Source organism: Oncorhynchus masou, chromosome 24, assembly GCF_036934945.1.
Source record: "Oncorhynchus masou masou isolate Uvic2021 chromosome 24, UVic_Omas_1.1, whole genome shotgun sequence".
Classification (NCBI taxonomy): Eukaryota; Metazoa; Chordata; class Actinopteri; order Salmoniformes; family Salmonidae; genus Oncorhynchus; species Oncorhynchus masou.
In genome coordinates, this window is record NC_088235.1 from 106810200 (window position 1) to 106837378 (window position 27179).

Genomic DNA, 27179 nt, shown 5'->3' on the forward strand with positions numbered 1-27179 from the left:
AATTCATAGAATAAAAAAGGAAAGTTTTACATCTTCCTAAATCTGAGGGTGGTTTTAACCATCCAGACTTGGAATTGTATCAACTTGCTACCCAGGGCTTTAACTTGCAACATATAGTTAAATGCACTAAAGAGGAAGCATGGGAACATATTGAAGATGTTCATGCTCATCCCCAGAATATTTTGATGTATCTATTTTCAAAGGATAGAGTAAAGAACATTATACAAATATGGAAGAAAATGAAACATATTCTACAAGAACCAATATTACTTCCTAAAAACACAACCTTATGGAAAAATACTTGGATAGCTTTCAAAATTCACTAATTAATTGGTTCACATGGAAAACTAAAGGCATAGAAAATGTAAATGACTTGGTAACAGGAAATACATTTATTTACATGACAGGTTTAAAAAGTATTTTTTGACTGACCAACATAGAAACTGCTGTTTCAAATACTTGCAACTTAAAGTTACATATCACAAAATGTCAGAACAACCTTGAGGGAATCTTAATTTGAGTCAGAAAATTACATTCATATGATTGGGAAGAGAACATATCCAACTGACAATCTCTTAGAATAAACATAAACTATTCGAACCAAGACTTAAAAATAACTGATGTTGGCACAAGATGTAAGGAAAGTTGGAGCATAACTAATGAAATGACAGTTAATGAAAATGTACACTAAATACAGCATAAACTAATGTATAGAATGTATTGTACAAGAGATATAATTCATAAATTCTACAGCACAACGGCAGCGTATTGTCATAAGTGTAACTCTAACAATGACTCAATAATCAATGCTTTCTCGGAATGCTATAAAGTCCGGAAGTTGTGGGAGGAGCGAGAAAGTTGACTGTCAAATCAAATCAAACTTTATTTGTCAGCATGAAATTCTTACTTACAAGCCCTTAACCAACAATGCAGTTCAAGAAAGAGTTAAGAAAGTATTTACCAAATAAACTAAAGTAAATTTTTTTTTAAAGTAACACAATAAAATAACGAGGTAATTTTGTACATGGAGGCAGGGGTAAAGTGACTGCGTAGATAATAAACAGCGAGTAGCAGCAGTGTAAAAACAAATGGAGGGGGGGTATCAATGTAAATAGTCTGGGTGGCCATTTGATTAATTGTTCAGCAGTCTTATGGCTTGGGGGTAAAAGCTGTTAAGGAGCCTTATGGTCCTAGACTTGGTGCTCCGCTTTGCCCCAGCGATGTACTGGGCTACATGCACTACCCTCTGTAGCGCCTCACGGTCAGATGCTGAGCAGTTGCCGTACCAGGCGGTGATGCAACCGGTCAGGATGCCCTCGATGGTGCAGCTGTAGGGCTGGGCGATATGGCCAAAATATCATATCATGGCATTTTTCTAATTTTTGACGGTATGGCGGTGTTATATATTTTTGATGAATAAAAGTTCTAAATTTGCATTGTGAGTAGTGCGTGACCCTAGGGTGGCAACACATATATTATACATCATTTCAATGAGTCTTTCTCTATTCGGATTGTTTTACACATTTCAATTCAAAATAATTTTCTGCATTTCCATCAATTTCTGCATTTCCTGCACTCATTTGAGATAATTTCCACACTGCCACGATATGGGCAAAAATACTAGGCCTAATTTTTAACCAAATGTTGCAATTACGATTTAGATCAAAACACTTGGGTGAACTTTTGGATACCGGTATATGGTAAAATACAGTATACCACCCAGCACAATGTTGGGGCGGCCCTGCCACATCCGACGAGAGTTATAGCCGGTGTAGTAGGATTCAATCTTAATCCTGTATTGACGCTTTGCCTGTTTAATGGTTTGTCTGAGGGCGTAGCGGGATTTCTTATAAGTGTCCGGACTCGTGTCCTGCTCATTGAAAGAGGTATAGCCTTTAGCTCGATGCGGATGTTTCCTACTGGTAGAACTGAGGTCAAACGGATTTAAGTTTGCCTGCATGAAAGTCCTTGGCCACTTGGAGCGCCACTTCTGGATGAGCATTTTCTTGTTTGCTTATGGCCTTATACAGCTCGTTGAGTGCGGTCTTAGTGGCAGTATCAGATTGTGGTGGTAAATAGATGACTAGGAATAATATAGATGAGAACTCTCTTGGTAGATAGTGTGGTCTACAGCTTATCATTTGTTTTTTTTAATTTCACCTTTATTTAACCAGGTAGGCAAGTTGAGAACAAGTTCTCATTTACAATTGCGACCTGGCCAAGATAAAGCAAAGCAGTTCGACACATACAACGACACAGTGTTACACATGGAGTAAAACAAACATACAGTCAATAATACAGTATAAACAAGTCTATATACGATGTGAGCAAATGAGGTGAGATAAGGGAGGTAAAGGCAAAAAAAGGCCATGGTGGCAAAGTAAATACAATATAGCAAGTAAAACACTGGAATGGTAGATTTGCAATGGAAGAATGTGCAAAGTAGAAATAAAAAATAATGGGGTGCAAAGGAGCAAAATAAATACATTAATTAAATACAGTAGGGAAAGAGGTATTTGTTTGGGCTAAATTATAGGTGGGCTATGTACAGGTGCAGTAATCTGTGAGCTGCTCTGACAGTTGGTGCTTAAAGCTCGTGAGGGAGATAAGTGTTTCCAGTTTCAGAGATAGTTCGTTCCAGTCATTGGCAGCAGAGAACTGGAAAGAGAGGCGGCCAAAGAAAGAATTGGTTTTGGGGGTGACTAGAGAGATACAGTGCCTTGCGAAAGTATTCGGCCCCCTTGAACTTTGCGACCTTTTGCCACATTTCAGGTTTCAGCCCCTTTACTTTCAGTGCAGCAAACTCTCTCCAGAAGTTCAGTGATGATCTCTGAATGATCCAATGTTGACCTAAATGACTAATGATGATAAATACAATCCACCTGTGTGTCAAGTCTCCCTATAAATGCACCTGTTACGGCGTTCTTCGTTTGTCGAAAGAGAGTCGGACCGAAATGCAGCGTGTTGGTTACTCATGTTTTTAATAGACAAATGACGATACATGAAATAACAAAAACGACAAACGGAACGTGAAAAACCTAAACAGCCTGTCTGGTGAACACTAACGCAGAGACAGGAACAATCACCCACGAAATACAAAGTGAAACCCAGGCTACCTAAATACGGTTCCCAATCAGAGACAACGAGAATCACCTGACTCTGATTGAGAACCGCCTCAGGCAGCCAAACCTATGCAACACACACCCCTAATCAGCTACAATCCCAATAACTAAAAAACCCCACTAAGAATTACAACAAACAATAAACCCATGTCACACCCTGGCCTGACCAACTAATTAACTAAAACACAAAAATACTAAGACCAAGGCGTGACAGCACCTGCACTGCGATAGTCTCAGAGGTCCGTTAAAAGCGCAGAGAGCATCATGAAGAACAAGGAACACACCAGGCAGGTCCGAGATACTGTTGTGAAGAAGTTTAAAGCCGGATTTGGATACAAAAAGATTTCCCAAGCTTTAAACATCCCAAGGAGCACTGTGCAAGCGATAATATTGAAATGGAAGGAGTATCAGACCACTGCAAATCTACCAAGACCTGGCCGTCCCTCTAAACTTTCAACTCATACAAGGAGAAGACTGATCAGAGATGCAGCCAAGTGGCCCATGATCACTCTGGATGAACTGCAGAGATCTACAGCTGTGGTGGGAGACTCTGTCCATAGGACAACAATCAGTCGTATATTGCACAAATCTGGCCTTTATGGAAGAGTGGCAAGAAGAAAGCCATAAAAAGTGTCGTTTAAAGTTTGCCACAAGCCACCTGGGAGACACACCAAACATGTGGAAGAAGGTGCTCTGGTCAGATGAAACCAAAATTGAACTTTTTGGCAACAATGCAAAACGTTATGTTTGGCGTAAAAGCAACACAGCTCATCACCCTGAACACACCATACCCACTGTCAAACATGGTGGTGGCAGCATCATGGTTTGGGCCTGCTTTTCTTCAGCAGGGACAGGGAAGATGGTTAAAATTGATGGGAAGATGGATGGAAGAAAACCTGATGGAGTCTGCAAAAGACCTGAGACTGGGACGGAGATTTGTCTTCCAACAAGACAATGATCCAAAACATAAAGCAAAATCTACAATGGAATGGTTCAAAAATAAACATATCCAGGCGTTAGAATGGCCAAGTCAAAGTCCAGACCTGAATCCAATCGAGCATCTGTGGAAAGAACTGAAAACTTCTGTTCACAAATGCTCTCCATCCAACCTCACTGAGTTCGAGCTGTTTTGCAAGGAGGAATGGGAAAAACAATTCAGTCTCTCGATGTGCAAAACTGATAGAGACATACCCCAAGCGACTTACAGCTGTAATCGCAGCAAAAGGTGGCGCTACAAAGTATTAACTTAAGGGGGCTGAATAATTTTGCATGCCCAATTTTTCAGTTTTTGATTTGTTAAAAAAGTTTGAAATATCCAATAAATGTCGTTCCACTTCATGATTGTGTCCCACTTGTTGTTGATTCTTCACAAAAAAATACAGTTTTATATCTTTATGTTTGAAGCCTGAAATGTGGCAAAAGATCGCAAAGTTCAAGGGGGCCGAATACTTTCGCAAGGCACTGTATACCTGCTGGAGCGTGTGCTACAGGTGGGAGATGCTATGGTGACCAGCGAGCTGAGATAAGGGGGGACTTTACCTAGCAGGGTCTTGTAGATGACATGGAGCCAGTGGGTTTGGCCACAAGTATGAAGCGAGGGCCAGCCAACAAGAGCGTACAGGTCGCAATGGTGGGTAGTATATGGGCTTTGGTGACAAAACGGATTGCACTGTGATAGACTGCATCCAATTTGTTGAGTAGGGTATTGAAGGCTATTTTGTAAATTACATCGCCGAAGTCGAGGATCGGTAGGATCGGTTTTACAAGGGTATGCTTGGCAGCATGAGTGGAGGATGCTTTGTTGCGAAATAGGAAGCCAATTCTAGATTTAACTTTGGATTGGAGATGTTTGATATGGGTCTGGAAGGAGAGTTTACAGTCTAACCAGACACCTAAGTATTTGTAGTTGTCCACGTATTCTAAGTCAGAGCCGTCCAGAGTAGTGATGTTGCACCATAAGGTACTCTACTTCAGTCAAGCAATACCATGAAATTTCTTTAATATTAGACATTGAGCACCAGCTGTTATTGACAAATAGACACACATCCCCGCCCCTCGTCTTACCAGACATAGCTTCTTTGTGTATTATCCGCATTGTCATTCAGCCACGACTCGGTGAAACATAAGATATTACAGATTTAATTTCCCGTTGGTAGGATAGTCTTGATCATAGATCATCCATTTTGTTTTCCAATGATTGCACGTTCGCCAATAGTATGGATGGTAGTGGAGGTTTACTCACTCGCCCACAAATTCTCTGAAGGCAGCCCGACCTCTGCCCCTTTTTTCTCTGTCTTTTCTTCACGCAAATGACAGGGATTTGGGCCTGTCCCCGAGAAAGCAGTTGGACTCATTGAAGAAAAATCCAGGCGGGTGTTAAGAAGAGTGGTTTGGCGGGTCATGTTTCAGAGGACGCATGACTCAATCTTCGCCTCCTGAGCCCGATAGGGAGTTGCAGCGATGAGACAAGATTGACATTTGGGAGAAAAAGGGGGTAAAATACAAAAAATACAAAAATTATCTAATAAAAAAAGGAAAAAGGCCTGTTTATGGGGTCAGAGATTTTCAGATGTGTGCTGTTGAGTGAAATGCAGTAAGATTAGTTTAGGAGACCTACAGTAATAACCTTAAACAAAAGCGCACAAACATATTCACAGTTGAAACAATGACTGGTAAATGATCCAAGACCAGCTCAATTAATCCCTACCATTGTGACAATGAGTTGTCATAATGCTGCATCAAATGTACATGATCTTAGGAGCATTGGCAAACACAATGTAAGTAATTTAATTTATGTACCACTAATTGCACCAAATACATATGTTTGTCATACGGCTATTTCTAAGCAGTAATCATGAGCCTATAAACCAGAGTTACACTGTTGGCACTGAGGTGGTGTGCAATAGTAGGAAGACCACTTTATGCAGCTCACACTGCAGCTCCAATGTAAATAACATGAGCAAGTCTGAATCTGATAAGCTTCCCAGTAAAGCACATATGTCAGAGTCAAGGCCCGCGGGCCACATCCGGCCCGCGAGAAGGTTTTTTACGGCCCCTGGGATGATCTTGATTTATTATTAGAACCGGCCCGCAGACCGCAGCAAGCCGGCAGCCCGCAGATCTTTTACACGCACCAATACTACATTTCCCACAATGCAACGGTGACGCACCGAGCAGTAGGCTGCTTCATTTCAATATTTATTGGCACAGCAGTCGTCAGCATCACAGTAAAATTAACTTTCAGATACCCATCAAAAATGGCAAAACGGAAGGTGGACACTGAGAACCGGGGTTTCAAACAAGGTGGGAGTCGGAGTATATGTTCACGGAGGTAGCTGGAAAACCTGTGTGTCTTCTGTGTGGAGAAAGTGTGGCGGTACTGAAAGAGTATAATCTGAGACGACATTATGAAACGAAACACGCGGACAAAAACAAGAATATGGACATGGAACAAAGGCTACAAAAGGCAGAGGAATTAAAACGAGGCCTCAAATCTCGACAGGCTCTGTTCAAAAAAGCCAAATCACAAGGCCAGGCTGCTGTCAAGGCCAGTTTTATTTTGGCAGAAGAGATCGCTAAATCAGCCCGGCCATTTACGGAGGGGGATTTCATCAAAAACTGCATGATTAAAGTTTGTGACGAAGTTTGCCCAGAAAAAAGGCAACTCTTTTTAAATGTGAGTCTGAGCAGAAACACCATTGCCGAGAGAGTAGACCAGTTGTCCATCAATCTAAAAGAGCAGCTTGTGAAAAAGGGAAAAGATTTCATTGCATATTCCTTGGCTGTGGATGAGAGCACCGACATTTCTGACATTGCCCAGTTGTCAATTTTCATCCGCGGAGTGGACTCCAGCCTAAGCGTGACAGAGGAGTTTTTGGCTTTACGTCCTATGCATGGCACAACTACGGGGCATGATTTGTATGAAGAGGTGTCAAGATGTGTAAATGAGATGGAGCTGCCTTGGGAAAAACTCGTGGGTTTGACAACCGACGGAGCACCTGCGATGTGTGGACACAGGAGCGGACTGGTGGCGAAGATACGGGAAAAGATGCAAGAGGAAAACGCGACAGGTGAGCTGACAGCTTATCATTGTATCATACACCAGGAAGCGTTGTGCGGTAAAGCCTTGAAAATGGAGCATGTAATGAGCATCATCACGCGCACAGTTAACTTTATCAGAGCCAAAGGTTTGAATCACCGCCAGTTCAAGGCATTTCTGACGGAGTTAGAAACGGAGCATGGTGATTTGCCTTATCACACAGAGGTGCGATGGCTAAGCCAGGGAAAGGTGCTTCAAAGATGTTTCGAGCTTCGTGAGGAGATTTGTCTGTTCTTGGACAGCAAAGGGAAAGACACAACACAACTCCGAGACGAAATGTTTCTGTGTGAAATGGCTTTTCTGTGTGACATTACGAGTCATCTGGTTCACTAGACTATATGCGTCATTTAAAAATTTTTCAATGAACATTCGAACAGTCCGGCCCTCGGCTTGTAGCTAAATTTTTTATTTGGCCCTCCGTCCATTTGACTTTGACACCCCTGCAGTAAAGCATTAAAAACAATCAAACAACACAGAAAAGTGCTACAAATATCCCATATTAACATATGTAGCCTAAGAAACAAGGTCCATGAAGTCAATAACTTGCTTGTAACAGATGACATTCATTTTCTGACTATCTCTGAAACTCACTGAGATAATACCTTTGAGGATACAGTGGTAGCAATACATGGTTATAACATCTACCGAAAATATAGAAATGCAAACAGAGGCGGTGTTGAGGTCTATATTCAGAACCACATTCCTGTAAAGCTTAGAGACGATCTAATGTTGTAATGTAATGACTACAGGTTCATCTGCCTCACCTAAATTCCCATTCTTGTGGGAAACTGCCATAGACCACCAAGTGTTAACAGTCAGTATCTGGATAGCGTGTGTGAAATGCTTGATAATGTATGTGATATCAATAGAGAAGTATATTTTCTGGGTGATTTAAATATTGACTGGCTATCATCAAGCTGCCCACTCAGGAAAAAACTTCAAACTGTAACCAGTGCCTGCAACCTGGATCAGGTTGAAATTAAGAAATCATGTAACTAAATAAAAATAAACTACACTATGAAACAAAGAGAAATTATATAAAGAATGATAGTAAAAAGCCTTTGGGGCACCTTATATGAAATTTTGGGGAAAAAAGACAACTCGGCTCCTTCATTCATTGAGTCAGATGGCTCATTCATCACAAAGCTCACTGATAATGAAACCTACTTTAATTACTTTTTAATTGACGAGATAAGCAAACTTAGGGATGTCAGCACTTACACAAATGACTGATGATTGGCTGAGAGAAATTGATGATACAATGATTGTGGGGGCTGTCTTGTTAGGCTTCAGTGCAGCTTTTTACATTATCGATCATAGTCTGCTGCTGGAAAAATGTATGTGTTATGGCTTTACACCCCCTGCTATAATGTGGATAAAGAGGTACTTGTCTAACAGAACACAGAGGATGATATTTAATGGAAGCCTCTCAAATATAATCCAGATAAAATGAGGAATTCGCCAGGGTAGCTGTTAAGGCCCCTTGCTTTTTTCTATTTTTACTAACGACATGCCACTGACTTTGAATAAAGCCAGAGTGTCTATGTTTGCGGATGACTCAACACTATACACATCAGCTACTACAGCGACTGAAATAACTGCAACACTCAACAAAGAGCTGCAAGTTAGCTTCAGAGTGGGTGGCAAGGAATAAGTCAGCCCTAAATATTTCTAAAACTAAAAGCATTGTATTTGGATCAAAACACTCACTAAACATTAAACCTCAACTAAAACTTGTAATAAATAATGTGGAAATTGAGCATGTGGAAATGACTAAACTGCTTGGAGTAACCCTAGATTATAAACTGTCATGGTCAAAACTATTGATGCAGTAGTAGCTAAGATGGGGAGAAGTTTGTCTATAATAAAGCGATGCTCCGCCTTCTTAACAACACTATCAACAAGGCAGGTCCTACAGGCCCTAGTTTTGTCACACCTTGACTACTGTTCAGTCGTGTGGTTAGGTGCCACAAAAAAGGACTAAGGAAAATTGCAATTGTTTCAGAACAGGGCAGCACGGCTGGCCCTTGGATACACAGAGAGCTAATATTAATAATATGCATGTCAATCTCTCCTGGCTGAAAGTGGAAGAGAGATTGACTTCATCACTACTTTTCTTTATGAGAAGTATTGACATGTTGAATGCACCGAGCTGTCTGTCTAAACTACTGGCACACAGCTCGGACACCCATGCATACTCCACAAGACATGCCACAAGAGGTCTCTTCACAGTCCCCAAGTCCAGAACAGACTATGGGAGGCACACAGTACTACATAGAACCATGACGACATGGAACTCTATTCCACATCAAGTAACTGACGCAAAGCAGTGAAATCAGATTTAAAAAACAGATAACAAAACACCAGTGGGGAATGTGAAGCAACACACACACACACACACACACACACACACACACACACACACACACACACACACACACACACACACACACACACACACACACACACACAGACACAGACACACACACACACAGACACACAGAGACATACACACACACACACACACACAGACACAGAGACACACACACAGACACAGACAGACACAGACAGACACAGACAGACACAGACACAGACACAGACACACACACTATACATACACATGGATTTAGTACTGTAGATATGTGGTAGTGGTGGAGTAGGGGCCTGAGGGCACACAGTGTGTTGTGAAATCTGTGAATGTGCTGTAATGTTTTTACAATTGTATAAACTGCCTTAATTTTGCTGGACCCCAGGAAGAGTAGCTGCTGCTTTGGAAGCATCCATAATAAATACAAATACAGTTGTGTAATGTAATTACATATGAACAACAGCTTTAAAACATCAAATATTTTCCCATATGGAAACAGACACGTAGTAGACCTCTTGGTCAGCAATGGTGATTGATTTTATGTACTGTGGGTTACTATGTACGCATGACTGTTAGTCACTTTGAATAAAAGCCTCGCTCCAAGATGGTCTGGTCTGAGACAGACCTACTGAGACAAACACACCCACTACCTCTGACGTCCTACCTCCAAAACATGCCAAACATATCCTCCCCGTCATCTGAAGCAAAAGCCCTTTGTGATGCAACAGTACAGTAAATCTAAGCCATGTGTTTACTGAAAACAGTTACAGTCTTTAAAAGTAGAAAGAAATGTACTTATCACTCTGGTGTGGGTTAAATAGCTTGACGTGAATTCCTGAGTCTAAAGTACTGTTCCACCCAGTGCTACAGTTTTAAGGGTTATTATCTGGCTGTGTGCTTATTTTTGTACATGGAGAGAGAGATAGATGCCAAAAAAGCTATTTGAATTTGAGAGAGAGAGAGGCCTTCAGGTGAACCAGAGAAGCCACAGTGTTTAAGATAGCATCTGTAAACCAGACAGGCTTCCTGACAGACAGACACGAGGAGAGGAATGGAGAAATAATGAAAATGTACCTACCAGACCTCCAGAGCCATCTCTAAGTACACATTGGTTGCCTGTAAAAACAACACAAAGATGCTGTGGTTATTGTAGAAGAGAAAAAATGGATTAATATGTCAACTGCAAAACACCCTGGGATAGAATACAACATCCACAAGCAGAAAGAGGAGGGATGACAGGAGGAGAGTGATGAGAGGAGAGAAGGGGGAGAGATGCAGGTGGGTGGGCTACAGTAATGAAGAGGGGGGAGTGGATAGATAGAGGGAAACAAAGAAAAGAGGGATATTCAGGAAGAAAAAAAAAGATGAGAAGAAAGGAAAAACTCTCAAAGATAAGTCATCACTCAACTACAGTCTGGTGAGAGCGAATGTATTTCAGACACACTTTCCGCCGTAGGTTAATATATATATATATATATATATATATATATATATATATATATATATATAGAGAGAGAGAGAGAGAGAGAGAGAGAGAGAGAGCTTACTTTGCCGATAAGAAAAGGCACCATCTCCGTCTGACCAGTTTTCAACATTTTGGAGATGTTGTACGACGCAGTCCCAAGTTTCTCATCCATCACGTAATTGGCATCCATTAACGTTATCTGATTGAGTGGTAAAGCACCAACAGACAAGCTTCAGGTAACCATTGTACTGTAGTGCACTGGGCCTGACATAGAATGAGTTGCATTTGACTGTTTTGATTTTATTAGACTTTTGTTCACCTCAAGAAAGTTCTCCTGGTTTGGGTCTAGTATGAAGCCAAATGTTTCGTTCCATTCAGGGTTGATGTCGTTGTCTATGTGGCGCGTTCGTTTCCTGCTCTCGGGGGAAGTTGGGATGAACAGCTCCACATAGGGGTCAGGAGTGTCCACTGCAGACACAAACACACAAACACAGCTAAGCTGTACCAATGTACCAAGTCTGGAGCCAACAGGACCCTGACCAACTTCTAAGACTGCTAAACAATTAGTTAAATAGTTTACTTAAAGCTACGCGGACTATCTGCATTGACCCATCACATACACTGCTGCTACTGTCCTGTTGCCTAGTCACTTTATCTCTACCTATATTTACATATCTACCTCAATTACCTCGTACTGCTGCACATCAACTCAGTACTGGTTCCCCATATATATTTATTTTTTATTTAACCTTTATTTGTGCACCGCCCTATGGGACTCCCAATCACGGCTAGATGTGATACAGCCTGGATTTGAACCAGGGACTGTAGTGACACCTCTTGGACTGAGATGCAGTGCCTCAGACCGCTGTGCCACTCGTGAGCAACGGTCTATCGGCAAGTTATCATTACTCGTTACATATTTATTCCTTGTATAGTTATTTTTCTCTGCATTGTTGGGAAGAGCCCATAAGTGGCTGGTTCCTCTCCAGGTTTCTTCCTAGGTTTTGGCCTTTCTAGGGAGTTTTTCCTAGCCACCGTGCTTCTACACCTGCATTGCTTGCTGTTTGGGGTTTCAGGCTGTGTTTCTGTACAGTACTTTGAGATATCAGCTGATGTACGAAGGGCTATATAAAATAAATTTGATTTGATAAGTGCGCATTTCAGTGATAGTTTACACCTGTTGTTTACCAAGCATGTGATAAATAACATTACATTTGATTGATTTGATTTACATACAAACAAACATATTAATGTGATAGAAACATACATAGCAACAAATAGATGACACTATAGAGTTATGACTTTAATAATATTGCTATTACTTGGTGGCATTACATTTCATCACAAAACATTAAATCTTAGTTTTTACAGAAATAACAACTCTCTGTGGTGTGTTTTAATGTTGGTGAATTTGTGATCGTTAACGTGTGAACTAGGAGCATGTAGAATAACAGGTGTTGTCAGACTCACACAGGTCACCCAGTGCCCCCTTGGTGACATTCTCAGCTCGCACCACCGTCACTCTGAACTTGTGAGAAAACTGCTGCTCCACCTGCACAGAAACACAACACAACACATAACAGAGAGTCTGTGAGCCAGGACACACTCCTCACACAAACACAGATCTATCACACTTGAACTCCAACATAGAACTACTTACGTACATTGTTTTTTTGTTGTTTTTTTACCTTTATTTAACCAGGTAGCCAAGTTGAGAACAAGTTCTCATTTACAATTGCGACCTGGCCAAGATAAAGCACAGCAGTTCGACACAAACAACAACACAGAGACACATGGCAGAGAAATAGTTTTACGTCTGAGCGCTGTCTCAGATTATTGCATGGTAGGCTTTTTCCGTAACGTTTAAAAAACATCTGACACAGCGGTTGCATTAAGAACCAGTGTATCTTTCTAACTATATGTAGAACATGTATCTTTAGTCAAAGTTTATGATGAGTATTTCTGTTATCTGGCGTAGCTTTCTATAATTCCTCCGGATATTTTGGAGGCATTTCTGAACATGGCGTCAATGTAATCCGAGATTTGTGGATATAAATATGCATATTATCGAACAAAACATAAATGTATTGTGCAACATGCCATATGAGTGTCATCTGATGAAGATTTTCAAAAGGTTAGTGATTAATTTTATCTCTAAACCTGCTTTTGTGACTATCTTTGGCTGGAAAAAATGGCTGCGTTTTTCCTTTGATTTGGTGGTGGTCTAACATAAATATATGTTGTTTTCGCTGTAAAACATTTTAAAAATCGGACATGGTGGGTAGATGAACAAGATGTTTATCTTTCATTTGAGGTATTGGACTTGTTCATGTGTGAAAGTTAAATATTTCTAAAGAATATTTTTGAATTCCCTGCGTCACCTTTTCAGCTGAATGGGGGGTAGAGTTCCCCTCGGGGATTGCCTTGCCATAACAGCTAGTAAGGGAGATAAGTGTATCTAGTTTCAGAGATTTTTGTAGATCGTTCCAGTCATTGGCAGCAGAGAACTGGAAGGAGAGGCGGACAAAGGAAGAATTGGTTTTGGGGGTGACCAGAGATATATACCTGCTGGAGCGCGTGCTACAGGTGGGTGCTGCTACGGTGACCGGCGATCTGAGATAAGGGGGGACTTTACCTAGCAGGGTCTTGTAGATGACCTGGAGCCAGTGGGTTTGGCGACTAGTATGAAGCGAGGGCCAGCCAACAAGAGTGTACAGGTCGCAGTTGTGGGTAGCATATGGGGCTTTGGTGACAAAACGGATGGCACTGTGATAGACTGCATCCAATTTATTGAGTAGGGTATTGGAGGCTATTTTGTAAATGACACCGCCGAAGTTGAGGATCGGTAGGATGGTCAGTTTTACAAGGGTATGTTTGGCAGCATGAGTGAAGGATGCTTTGTTGCGAAACAGGAAGCCAATTCTAGATTTAACTTTGGATTTGAGATGTTTGATGTGAGTCTGGAAGGAGAGTTTACAGTCTAACCAGACACCTAGTTATTTTAGTTGTCCACATATTCTAAGTCAGAACCGTCCAGAGTAGTGATGTTGGACGGGCGAGCAGGTGCAGGCAGCGATCGGTTGAAGAACATGCATTTAGTTTTACTTGTATTTAAGAGCAATTGGAGGCCACGGAAGGAGAGTTGTATGGCATTGAATCTTGTCTGGAGGGTTGTTAATACAGTGTCCAAAGAAGGGCCAGAAGTATACAGAATGGTGTCGTCTGCGTAGAGGTGGATCAGAGACTCACCAGCAGCAAGAGCGACATCATTGATGTATACAGAGGAGAGAATTGGTCCAAGAATTTAACCCTGTGGCACCCCCATAGAGACTACCAGAGGCCAGGACAACAGGCCCTCCGATTTGACACACTGAACTCTATCAGAGAAGTAGTTGGTGAACCAGGCGAGGCAATCATTTGAGAAACCAAGGCTATCGAATCTGCCGATGAGGATGAGGTGATTGACAGAGTCGAATGCCTTGGCCAGGTCAATGAATACGGCTGCACAGAATTGTTTCTTATCGATGGCGGTTAAGATATCGTTTAGGACCTTGAGCGTGGCTAAGTTGCACCCGTGACCAGCTCTGAAAACAGATTTCATAGCGGAGAAGGTGCGGTGGGATTCGAAATGGTCGGTAATCTGTTTGTTGACTTGGCTTTCGAAGACCTTAGAAAGGCAGGGTAGGATAGATATAGGTCTGTAACAGTTTGGGTCAAGAGTGTCCCCCCCTTTGAAGAGGGGGATGACCGCAGCTGCTTTCCAATCTTTGGGAATCTCAGACGACGCGAAAGAGAGGTTGAACAGGCTAGTAATAGGGGTTGCAACAATTTCGGCAGTTAATTTTAGAAAGAAAGGGTCCAGATGGTCTAGCCCGGCTGATTTGTAGGGGTCCACATTTTGCAGCTCTTGCAGAGCATCAGCTGACTGGATTTGGGAGAAGGAGAAATGGGGAAGGCTTGGGCGAGTTGCTGTGGGGGTGCAGTGCTGTTGACCGGGGTAGCCAGGTGAAAAGCATGGCCAGCTGTAGAAAAATGCTTATTGAAATTCTTAATTACAGTGGATTTATCGGTGGTGACAGTGTTTCCTATCCTCAGTGCAGTGGGCAGCTGGGAGGAGGTGTTCTTATTCTCCATGGACTTTACAGTGTCCCAGAACTTTTTTGAGTTTGTATTGCAGGAAGCAAATTTCTGCTTGAAAAAGCTAACTGCCTGTGTATATTGGTTTCTAGCTTCCCTGAAAAGTTGCATATCACGGGGGCTGTTCGATGCTAGTGCAGAACGCCATAGGATGTTTTTGTGTTGGTTAAGGGCAGTCAGGTCTGCAGAGAACCAAGGGCTATATCTGTTCCTGGTTCTACATTTATTGAATGGGGCATGCTTATTTAAGATGGTGAGGAAGGCATTTAAAAAAAATAACCAGGCATCCTCTACTGACAGGATGAGGTCAATATCCTTCCAGGATACCCCGGCCAGGTCGATTAGAAAGGCCTGCTCGCTCCATTCTTTCAGGGAGCGTTTGACAGTGATGAGTGGAGGTCGTTTGACCGCTGACCCATTACGGATGCAGGCAATGAGGCAGTGATCGCTGAGATCTTGGTTGAAAACAGCAGAGGTGTATTTAGAGGGCAAGTTGGTTAGGATGATATCTATGAGGGTGCCCGTGTTTACGGCTTTGGGGTGGTACCTGGTAGGTTCATTGATAATTTGTGTGAGATTGAGGACATCAAGCTTAGATTGTAGGATGACTGGGGTGTTAAGCATGTTCAAGTTTAGGTCGCCTAGCAGCACGAGCTCTGAAGATAGATGGGGGGCAATCAGTTCACATATGGTGTCCAGAGCACTGCTGGGGGCAGAGGGTGGTCTATTGCAGGTGGCAACGGAGAGAGACTTGTTTTTAGAGAGGTGGATTTTTAAAAGTTCAAATTGTTTGGGTACAGACCACCTGGATACAATTTCTGTGTACAATTTCAAACTGTGATTTGTGTCCAAACCTGGGCTGATGATGATAACCTGTGTCTTGTGAGTCATATCCTTCTCTTACTGTTTTTATTTAACCAGGTAGGCCAGTTAAGAACAAGTTGTCATTTACAACTGCGACCTGGCCAAGATAAAGCATAGCAGTGCGACAAAAAACAACAACATAGAGTTACACATAAACAAACGTACAGTCAAATAACACAAAAGAAAAGAAAAATAGAAAGATCTATATACAGTGTGTGCAAATGTAGAAGACTAGAGAGGAAAGGCAATAAATAGGCCATAGAGGTGAAAATAATTGTTAGAGTGATATATGTGCAGATGATGATGTGCAAGTAGAGATACTGGTGTGCAAAAGAGCAGGAGGGTAAATAACAATATGGGGATGAGGTAGTCGGGTGTGCTATTTACAGATGGGCTGTGTGCAGGTACTGTGAAAGACAATCAGATCCCGTACTCCTACTATGGGGCAGACAACTGTAGTTTTGTGGTTTCTTTTTGTTTTAGGTCATTTGTAAACAGATGGTATGATGATGTCATTTGTCTTATCACCATTCCCCTGGAAGTGAACGTGCAGATCTGCTAGTCTCCACTACAGCATAGCAGTGATGAGTGAGGCCTCGCAGCAGGCATAGACTTTCAATAGGAACTGAGCAGCCAACGGGGCTACAGTGGAATATCTCCATGTCAAGACAACAGGGCACATTTGTAGTGGGGTAATATTTGATATGTGTATATTATATTTACCTCACATGCGACCCGTGATAAGAATAAGACTATGCAATTAGCCTATTCAAATGTTTACTTGACTCCTTAAAGATAATTAAAATATGCAAGAGACTATTCCCCCTCAAGAGACAGAAAAGATTTGGCATGGGTTCCCAGATCCTCCAAAAGTTCTACAGCTGCACCACCGAGAGCATCCTGCCTGACTGGTTGCATCACTGCTTGGTATGACAACTGCTCGGCATCTGACCATAAGGTGCTACAGAGGGTAGTGCGTGTAGCCCAGTACATCACTGCCAACCAGGACCTCTATACTAGGCGGTGTCAGAGAGAATGGAATTCCAAATAGTCTATTTAATTACTTTTTCAAATGAAAGATGCATTATACAAGGAATAAACTTATGTTACAAATTATTAACAAGCATTACAAGACATTACTCTAAGCATGATCAGAGAGTGAGAGAGAAGTCATGACCTGAAAGGCCATGCCCCAAGAGACCCTGGGGTGGAGAGAGAAGTCATGACCTGGAAAACCATGCCCCAAGAGTCACTGGGGTGGAGAGAGAAGTCATGACCTGAAAGGCCATGCCCCAAGAGACCCTGGGGTGGAGAGAGAAGTCATGACCTGAAAGGCCATGCCCCAAGAGACCCTGGGGTGGAGAAAGAAGTCATGACCTGGAAAGCCATGCTCCAAGAGTCCCTGGGGTGGAGAGAGAAGTCATGACCTGAAAGGCCATGCCCCAAGAGACCTTGGGGTGGAGAGAGAAGTCATGACCTGAAAGGCCATGCCCCAAGAGACACTGGGGTGGAGAGAGAAGTCATGACCTGAAAGGCCATGCCCCAAGAGACCCTGGGGTGGAGAGAGAAGTCATGACCTGAAAGGCCATGCCCCAAGAGACCCTGGGGTGGAGAGAGAAGTCATGACCTGGAAAGCCATGCCCCAAGAGTCCCTGGGGTGGAGAGAGAAGCCATGACCTGAAAGGCCATGCCCCAAGAGTCCCTGGGGTGGAGAGAGAAGTCATGACCTGACAGACCATGCCCCAAGAGTCCCTGGGGTGGAGAGAGAAGTCATGACCTGAAAGGCCATGCCCCAAGAGACCCTGGGGTGCAGAGAGAAGTCATGACCTTGAAAGGCCATGCCCCAAGAGTCCCTGGGGTGGAGAGAGAAGTCATGACCTGACAGACCATGCCCCAAGAGACCCTGGGGTGGAGAAAGAAGTCATGACCTGAAAGGCCATGCCCCAAGAGTCCCTGGGGTGGAGAGAGAAGTCATGACCTGAAAGGCCATGCCCCAAGAGACCCTGGGGTGGAGAGAGAAGTCATTACCTGAAAGGCCATGCCCCAAGAGACCCTGGGGTGGAGAGAGAAGTCATGACCTGAAAGGCCATGCCCCAAGAGTCCCTGGGGTGGAGAGAGAAGTCATGACCTGACAGGCCATGCCCCAAGAGTCCCTGGGGTGGAGAGAGAAGTCATGACCTGAAAGGCCATGCCCCAAGAGACCTTGGGGTGGAGAGAGAAGTCAAGACCTGAAAGGCCATGCCCCAAGAGACCCTGGGGTGGAGAGAGAAGTCATGACCTGAAAGGCCATGCCCCAAGAGACCCTGGGGTGCAGAGAGAAGTCATGACCTTGAAAGGCATGCCCCAAGAGACCCTGGGGTGGAGAGAGAAGTCATGACCTGAAAGGCCATGCCCCAAGAGTCCCTGGGGTGGAGAGAGAAGTCATGACCTGAAAGGCCATGCCCCAAGAGTCCCTGGGGTGGAGAGAGAAGTCATGACCTGAAAGGCCATGCCCCAAGAGTCACTGGGGTGGAGAGAGAAGTCATGACCTGAAAGGCCATGCCCCAAGAGTCACTGGGGTGGAGAGAGAAGTCATGACCTGACAGGCCATGCCCCAAGAGTCCCTGGGGTGGAGAGAGAAGTCATGACCTGAAAGGCCATGCCCCAAGAGACCCTGGGGTGGAGAGAGAAGTCATGACCTGGAAAGCCATGCCCCAAGAGTCCCTGGGGTGGAGAGAGAAGTCATGACCTGAAAGGCCATGCCCCAAGAGTCCCTGGGGTAGAGAGAGAAGTCATGACCTGACAGGCCATGCCCCAAGAGTCCCTGGGGTGGAGAGAGAAGTCATGACCTGACAGGCCATGCCCCAAGAGACCCTGGGGTGGAGAGAGAAGTCATGACCTGAAAGGCCATGCCCCAAGAGTCCCTGGGGTGGAGAGAGAAGTCATGACCTGAAAGGCCATGCCCCAAGAGTTACTGGGGTGGAGAGAGAAGTCATGACCTGAAAGGCCATGCCCCAAGAGACACTGGGGTGGAGAGAGAAAGAAATGGTGTAGGAATCTAACCAGTGCAGGTCAGCAACAAAAAAGAGAAAGAGGCAATTAATCTAAGACCCTTTATAACATCTGATTATGTGTAGGTAAAGAATCTGAGTTGTTGACCAATACCATGTTGAGTTAACTGTTGAATTAACTTCCAATCAGATGTCAAACCTACAAGATGTAAAGACAACTGAACCTCTGATACCCAGAGGTGTGACAAGATGGGGTTGGTGAGATAACACATAGAATGTCGAATTCCTAAGACAACAGAAAGGAAATCCTTGCATACAGTTGATCTGAGTCACTTCGGGGGCTGGGCCACCCTACACCTTCTTTATCCTATCATGATGAACACTAGGCCTACCCCTAGCCCGGAGAGCTGTACTGAGAAGACATCTGTAATGAGAAGAGAGCTGTAGTGAGAAGACAGCTGTAGTGAGAGCAGAGCTGTAGTGAGAAGACAGCTGTAGTGAGAGCAGAGCTGTAGTGAGAGCAGAGCTGTAGTGAAAAGAGAGCTGTAGTGAGAAGAGAGCTGTAGTGAGAAGACAGCTGTAGTGAGAAGAGAGCTGTAGTGAGAGCAGAGCTGTAGTGAGAAGAGAGCCGTAGTGAGAGCAGAGCTGTAGTGAGAGCAGAGCTGTAGTGAGAAGACAGCTGTTGTGAAAAGGGAGCCGTAGTGAGAAGAGAGCTGTAGTGAGAGCAGAGCTGTAGTGAGAAGACAGCTGTAATGAGAAGGGAGCCGTAGTGAGAGGAGAGCTGTAGTGAGAAGAGAGCCGTAGTGAGAAGACAGCTGTAATGAGAAGGGAGCCGTAGTGAGAGGAGAGCTGTAGTGAGAAGAGAGCCGTAGTGAGAAGAGTGCTGTAGTGAGAGCAGAGCTGTAGTGAGAAGAGAGCTGTAGTGTTTAAAAAATATATATATATTTAACTTGGCAAGTCAATTGAGAACAAACACTAATTTACAATGACGGCCTACACCGGCCAAACCCAGACAACGCTGGGCCAATTGTGCGTCGCCCTACGGGACTCCCAATCACGGCCGGTTGTGATAGAGTCTGGATTGGAACCAGGGTGTCTGTAGTGACGCCTCAAGCACTGAGATGTAGAGCCTTAGACCGCTGCACCACTCAGGAACTCCTTGGACACTCCTTGGACACATCTCACCTCCAAACGAGCCTCAATGCCATACAACTCTCCTTCCGTGGCCTCCAGCTGCTCTTAAACGCTAGTAAAACCAAATGCATGCTTTTCAACCGTTCGCTGCCTGCACCCGCACGCCCGACTAGCATCACCACCCTGGATGGTTCCGACCTAGAATATGTGGACATCTATAAGTACCTAGGTGTCTGGCTAGACAGTAAACAGTCCTTCCAGACTCATATCAAACATCTCCAATCTAAAATCAAATCTAGAGTCGGCTTTCTATTTCGCAACAAAGCCTCCTTCACTCACGCCGCCAAACTTACCCTAGTAAAACTGACTATCCTACCGATCCTCGACTTCGGCGATGTCATCTACAAAGTAGCTTCCAATACTCCACACAGCAAACTGGATGCAGTTTATCACAGTGCCATCCATTTTGTTACTAAAGCACCTTATACCACCCACCACTGCGACCTGTATGCTCTAGACGGCTGGCCCTCGCTACATATTCATCGCCAGACCCACTGGTTCCAGGTCATCTACAAGTCCATGCTAGGTAAAGCTCCGCCTTATCTCAGTTCACTGGTCACGATGGCAACACCCACCCGTAGCACGCGCTCCAGCAGATGTATCTCACTGATCATCCCTAAAGCCAACACCTCATTTGGCCGCCTTTCCTTCCAGTTCTCTGCTGCCTGTGACTGGAACGAATTGCAAAAATCGTTGAAGTTGGAGACTTTTATCTCCCTTACCAACTTTAAACATCTGCTATCTGAGCAGCTAACTGATCGCTGCAGCTGTACATAGTCCATCGGCAAATAGCCCACCCAATTTACCTACCTCATCCCCATACTGTTTTTATTTATTCAATTTTCTGCTCTTTTGCACACCAGTATCTCTACCTGGACATGACCATCTGATCATTTATCACTCCAGTGTTCTGTGCTATTGACTTGTGTATTGTTTACTCCATGTGTAACTCTGTGTTGTTGTCTGTTCACACTGCTATGCTTTATCTTGGCCAGGTCGCAGTTGTGAATGAGAACTTGTTCTCAACTAGCCTACCTGGTTAAATAAAGGTAAAATAAAATAAAAACGAGTGAGATGAGAACTGTAGTGAGAACAGAGCTGCCCACTAATCTAATGTTGATAGATCGAGATGGAACAAATATAAGGTTTTCTACTGAAGTAATACTGCTTTATCAGAAATACTATGTGGCCAAAGATAGTCTTATCTAGAGTAGTAGGTTCCTTCTTATTACTGGAGCACATGACTCACTGGACTTAAGGCAAAGTTGTAAGAAGCTGTTTGTTACACTACCAAAATACCAAGTAAATGTATGCAAAACATGCAGTATAGTAAATACCTAAGAATTTGAATGTAACCGGACATGTGTGGACTTACAATAATGTACTGGTAGGGGTCTATGGAAGACATGGTTGGCTGGTGGGAGAGTTGGTGTCAGCTACTGTAGGAGGAGAGTCTCTGTCCAGTCTCCAAATGTGTCCTTGAACTTAAACAGATCCTCCAGGAACACTGGGTAGAATCTACAGACTGGGGACACACAGAGCATCATTATGTAAAGGGATGGTGTGGTAAGACAGATATGACACATGGTAACTTGTGGCAGTTAGTGAAACAATAGATTTGCTTGACAGTAATAATGACACGTTGCTGGTAAGTGAAACAGTTTGAAACAGTGATGATGTAAAATACTAATAACTTGAAATAACTGCTTATAACTGGTTATCAGCTAATGAAATAACTGGTTATCAGCTACTGTAGTGAGTGTAGGACCAGGGAGAGGGGATGTACTGGAGCCACAAGACTGAGATAGGCCTGTGTGTGTGTGTGTGTGTGTGTGTGTGTGTGTGTGTGTGTGTGTGTGTGTGTGTGTGTGTGTGTGTGTGTGTGTGCGTGTGCGCGCGTGTGTGTGTGTGCGTGTGTGTGAGAGAGATAGAGGCCTATGTGACTCAGCGAAGTGAGAGATGCTACCGCAGCCTAATAATTTGTGTGTGTGTGTATGTGTTGTGTGTGTATTACAGTAGACCACAAGCCCAGTGTGGCTCCAAGGCTCCCCACAGTTGTTCAACAAAGCGTAGCATTTCTGTGAAGAGTTCATGCACGTAGTGTGGTTGTGTGTTCGCAGTGCTGGTCACGTAGTTTGAATGGATGGTCCAAGTTCTGAATGAGCCTATTTGGGCTGTGACGTGGTGACCTGCATGTATTCCACATTTCTGAACGATCCATCCACAAAGCAATAAGAGCTGAGTGGATTGGACAGGAACACAGACAGCTTGGCCTGACCACTGAGTGGGCTTATGGTTATTTTGGTACAAGAAAGCTGTGCCAATATGCTTAACTATCTATCTGGTCTCCTCATTAAATTAGAATTAAATTACAATAATGGTTATTCATTCAAAAGTCAATTCAATGACTGAATTGTGATGTTCCTAAACGCAAGACCATGGACTTAGCCATACCTGTAATCAACCGGCTTAATTGCCATGTTGTAACACTAGTGTTGTTACTATACAAAAAGGTATCCTCTGCTCATAGACCATGGCTGGACACGCTGACTGCATCAAATGAATGTAATAACAAAAGCGAAGGGAAAGTAATAACATTTTACATGGCAAAACACAGCAATGAAAACAAATTATGCTCCAATCCATATTAATAACCTACATTTGCCAAATATCTTCAGTGGAATTGATAAGTTGATGATGAGTTGCATAATATCTTTCAAATGAGAGTTTAACATGTGAAAGTGTTTAAAAACGTTTTAAAACTAAAATGTCTTACTTGTAGATTTAGGCTAGTATATTCTTGTTGAAGTTAACACAATCATTTTAAAATTAGAATAATATATTTCCAGTTCTGATCGAATAATAATCGAATTCTATAGTGGTCTAATAAGGCAATGTACTGCCGTTGACTTGCCGCTTACGGAAACAGCAAGTTAATACACTGACTCGACACACCACCGCGCACAGCAATCTCGAAAAGCGCAGTGTCCAAAGTTAAATCGGCAACAGCAAGATACAGAACAGGCTTTACGTGTTTGTATTGTAACAAACATGCAACACTGAGGAATGACAGTTATGTGTCCACCTACCTTGAGAACAATATCAACGCATAAATCCTAGGAAATATGTCATCAACGCCTGAAGTATGGCTCCACTGTATACGGTATAAGATGAACCGGAGGAGGTGCTTAAACACCGCCTCTCGAAAAACGTACACACCTCGTAGCGGAACTCAATCTTAAACTTTGGTAATTTAGGAAGTCAGAATTTATGGGGAGAAAACTGAAATTTGGCGCATGGGTTGTATCAGAGACATTGTTCGCTACTTATCTGACCTCAAAGGCTGCCCATGAGAGTTGGAAGACTTGAGAAAATCCCTGAGAGAAGTATGATGCAACCTGCGGATGTTTCAATTTCTTTTCTACTGAGCCATTTACTTTATCTTCGTATTATTATATTTCATTCTTGTTGCATTGTGCAGAGGGAACCTGCAAGTAAGCATTTTGTTGGACGGTGTATACCATGTCTATCCCGTACATACGACTAAAAACATTTGAAATGTGAACTTTTGGTATGCGACGTATGTACGCAATCATTCCTACAAGTACAACCCTACTTCCAGTTTGGTTCTGCCAGCAGCACAAACGATATCGTGACTTTGTATGTTAATAGTAAAACCTTCAGATTAAAAGTCCGCATTTCAAAACATTGCAATGTCGATGACTCATTCCAAATATATTAAATTTTAGTCAATGTCTTTTATATTGTGCTTAGAAGTAAATGCAAGAAGGAATTAATGAAAACAATGTCAAAAATGTATGAAAAATATGGTTACATTTTGTTTAAGACCGATATTAATCAAATAGATTGTCGACTGGTATGTTCACAATATTGAGTTGTAAAATATCTATTCTTTAGGCTGAGGCAAAAGTGGGCTTGACACTAGTCTACTCAGTAGTGTCTCTTCTAACCACTGCCAATCAATTTCTTCTGTTCTGCATGCAGCTCTGGAACCTTGACATGTTTAACATGACGTGCTACCTTGTCCAGGACCTGCTGTTTCCACTCAATTCAGTTACAATTCAATTTACGGGCTTTATTGGCATGGGAAACATATGTTAACATTGCCAAAGCAAGTGAACTAAATAATAAAGAAAAGTGAAATAAACAATAAAAATTAACAGATAAGATTAAACTCACAAAAGTTCCAAAATAATAAAGACATTACCAATGTCATATTATGTGCAAATAGTTAAAGTACAAAGGGGAAAATAAATAAAAAATAAATATGGGTTGTATTTACAACGGTGTTTGTTCTTCACTGGTTGCCTTTTTCTTGTGTCAACAGGTCAAATCTTGCTGCTGTGATGACACACTGTGGTATTTCACCCGATAGATATGGGAGTTTATCAAAATTTGATTTTTTTCCAAAATCTTTGTGTATCTGTGTAATCTGAGGGAAATATGTGTCTCTAATATGGTCATACATCTGGCAGGAGGTTGGGAAGTGCAGTTCAGTTTCCACCTCATTTTGTGGGCAGTGTGCACATGGCCTGTCTTCTCTTGAGAGCCAGGTCTGCCTACGGTGGCATTTATCAATATCAATAGCAAATGTTCGCTGAGTCTGTACATAGTCAAAGCTTTCCTTAAGTTTGGGTCAGTTACAGTGGTCAGGTATTCTGCCACTGTGTACTCTCTGTTCAGGGCCAAATAGCATTCTAGGTTGCTCTTTTTTATTCATTCTTTCCAATGTGTCAAGGAATTCTCTTTTTGTTTTGTCATGAATTGGTTGGGTCTAATTGTGTTACTGTCCTGGGGCTCTGTGGAGTCTGTGTACAGAACCTCTTCTCCAGGTTCATATCTTTGTAGGTGATGGTTTTGTTATGGAAGGTTTGGGAATCGCTTCCTTTTTGGTAGTTGTAGAATTTAACAGCTCTTTTCTGGATTTTGATAATTAGCCATAATTGCCCTGTCAGAGTCGTGTGTATAGGTGGCGGTGAAGTCAGGAGCAGGAGAATCAAACTTAATGAAATTGAGTTGTTTAATGACTGTAAACAACATATAACTCCAAAACTATGAATAATAAAACAAAGTGGGTAGGAGGACCCATCATGCACCAATACAACAACACGAAATCTCAACAATAAACCATCTCTGACAAGGACATGAGGGGAAATAGAAGATTAAATACACAACAGATAATGAATGGGATTGAAACCAGGTGTGTAGTAAAACAAGACAAAACCAATGGAAAATGAAAAATGTATCAATGAAGGCTAGAAGACCAGTGACATCAAGCGCCGAGCACCGCCCGAACAAGGAGAGGCTTCGACTTCGGCAGAAGTCGTGACATGGCCTGCATACATTATTTGGTGTTTTACGTTGTACACTGATTATATTTTTTGCAGAATTCTTCATGCAGAATAGCCAACAACAAAAAAACTCACCGAATTCCAAAACGAACAAAAACGGCCCAAAATGTCATTATAATATATGCACGAACTCTATCTATCACACTGTTTTGGCTGGGAAGCCCGCCTTTAAGGAGTCACCAGCACTCCGTGTTAAAACAATTACCCAGCACAAGAGACCAGATTTAAATTCTACAGACTATTTTGAGTAATTCCAACAACATATATTAACGTGTAATTAAAAGTGTATTTCTTCAAATAAACACAATAGTTTTCAACATACCCGTATTTGTGTATTCTTTCAAGAGAACTGCTGGTATAAATAAATAAATATTAACAATAAAAGTACCTCAATTTATGCATAATGTTTTCCAAAGTGGTTGCAATGCTGTGGTTGCAACACAGCGTTGATTCTGCCATCATCATTTCCTGCTGCTAAGAGAACGGTAATACAGTTTCCGTAGACTTGTCTCTGATACCAACCCACTCTTCTATGATCACTGCAAGTAAAATATCTCCACGCGAGGTCGCGCAAAGACTGGCTGTTTACTGGTTATTTGCTAGTTGATGTTGTGATGTTGATGTTGTGATGTAGATGTTGGCTGGTGGTCTGCAAAATAATATTTAGATTCGGTGGCCGACATTAGGCCTACAAAGTGTGAATTACATTTCCCCCCAGGCACCCATACCAAGATTGACTTGAAAAGCCTGACAATATGAGGAGCCTATAAATTAAACGTGGACATTATTCGTTGACAAATAAAATTATTAGAATTGAGATTCAGACATTGAAAGTAAGATTAACATGAGCAACACAATACATAAAACAATTAAATAACATTAATTGGGCGGGATTCAGCAGTCACATTACTGTGATATATATATATTTATTCTATAATCTCAATAGCAAAAAATGTGTTAATCAATAGGAAATAAATTAAATCAAATACTCCTTTACTATCATTCCATGTAGGGGAGAGTGAGGTAAGTTGAGTTTTTTTTAATTTATTCAGCATTACCTTGCCAAGAGAAATATAGTATTATTTCTAACAAATATATCTATATATATTTCAGGATGTTGTGTATCCTTGGAAATCATCAGAATTAATGTAAACATTACAGTGGTCTGTTGGCACATCTAACGGGTATAGAGTATTACTTAGTTGTTTTTATATAACCCTCTTCACATAGGCCAGACCTTGTTGTTCCCTCATATCCCAGCTATAATGCCTTGCATTATGCATGTGATGAAAACATTTCAATTGGCTCAACCTTTGGCTCAATTTACCCCAAGGCCATTGGCTCAACTTTCCCTAAGGCTAACATTTTGACTATATTAGTCCACACAGCTACAAGGATGTACTTTCATGCTAGGTTTAGGACCTCATATAAAGAGACCCCAAATGATGTATAGAACCATCTTAAAATTATCTATTTTGGTTTAGAAACAAGCATAAGGAAACCTCTACCACAATAAATTAATTTGACTTGTTTTTTGGACCTAACTAGTTTACAACTTTTTCTATGTG

General features: G+C 42.5%; 1 protein-coding gene across 2 annotated transcripts in view; it reads right to left on the reverse strand.

Moving 5' to 3' along the window:
* Nucleotides 1-23862, reverse strand: part of pla2g4ab (phospholipase A2, group IVAb (cytosolic, calcium-dependent)) — a 59168-nt gene extending 35306 nt beyond the window's left edge. The window contains exons 1-6 of one of the 2 annotated variants that reach the window (XM_064936009.1): nt 23329-23862; nt 21615-21764; nt 12525-12606; nt 11374-11522; nt 11137-11253; nt 10668-10705 (exon numbers count right to left, since the gene is read on the reverse strand). In XM_064936009.1, the coding sequence (XP_064792081.1) occupies nt 10668-10705; nt 11137-11253; nt 11374-11522; nt 12525-12606; nt 21615-21647 (419 nt within the window). In that variant the 5' untranslated portion in view covers nt 21648-21764; nt 23329-23862. Of the gene's footprint in view, nt 1-10667; nt 10706-11136; nt 11254-11373; nt 11523-12524; nt 12607-21614; nt 21765-23015; nt 23166-23328 lie in introns of those variants that run through there. The other variant, XM_064936010.1, reaches the window with a different exon arrangement.
* Nucleotides 23863-27179: the final 3317 nt, after the last annotated feature.